Source organism: Sinocyclocheilus grahami, unplaced genomic scaffold (assembly GCF_001515645.1).
Source record: "Sinocyclocheilus grahami isolate Dianchi unplaced genomic scaffold, SAMN03320097.WGS_v1.1 scaffold116225.1, whole genome shotgun sequence".
Classification (NCBI taxonomy): Eukaryota; Metazoa; Chordata; class Actinopteri; order Cypriniformes; family Cyprinidae; genus Sinocyclocheilus; species Sinocyclocheilus grahami.
In genome coordinates this window covers 1-456 of record NW_015533077.1, presented here as the reverse complement: position 1 = coordinate 456, position 456 = coordinate 1, and the positions used below count along the sequence as shown (strand labels likewise).

The window sequence follows — 456 nt, the reverse complement described above, 5'->3', positions numbered from 1 at the left end:
ACAGCAAAAAGCAGCACGTTTACAGATTAGTACCTGTGAAGAGATCAGCGAGAGGCGGTGTCAGGCTTTCACTGGCCCTCCAGAGCATCTCCATCTCTTTGGTTTTCATCCTGCGAGTTTTGTCCTGATAGTCCAAACGGCCAAAGAAGAAACCATCATAGCCCATCTGTAAACAATTCAAGAGTCATCAGCATCACTATGCCACCCATTCACACCAGTCTCAAATAATGTGCCATGGTTACCTGAGCAAAGATGGAGGCGTGTTCTCGGGCGTGTCCAAACGGGTCGATGTGCCAGGCCACCCGGGGGCGACCACATTCACCGAAAGTGTCATTCAGGAATCGCAGACCCAGAGTCATCTGATCTATGACAGCGCTGTAGTGTGTGGTGGCCTCATCACTCATGCACCAGCCACCATTTATGAACTCAAGACGACCTATGAAGAAAGAGAGAAAT

General features: G+C 49.6%; 1 protein-coding gene across 1 annotated transcript; it reads right to left on the bottom strand.

The window, feature by feature from the left end:
- Positions 1–8: 8 nt before the first annotated feature.
- LOC107581220 (lysosomal alpha-mannosidase-like) lies at positions 9–431 on the bottom strand. The gene is made up of 2 exons (XM_016266744.1): positions 243–431; positions 9–166 (listed from the first exon to the last, which is right to left on the bottom strand). The coding sequence occupies exons 1-2, from the start codon at positions 402–404 to the stop codon at positions 20–22; spliced, it is 309 nt and encodes a 102-aa protein (XP_016122230.1). The 5' UTR covers positions 405–431; the 3' UTR covers positions 9–19.
- Positions 432–456: the final 25 nt, after the last annotated feature.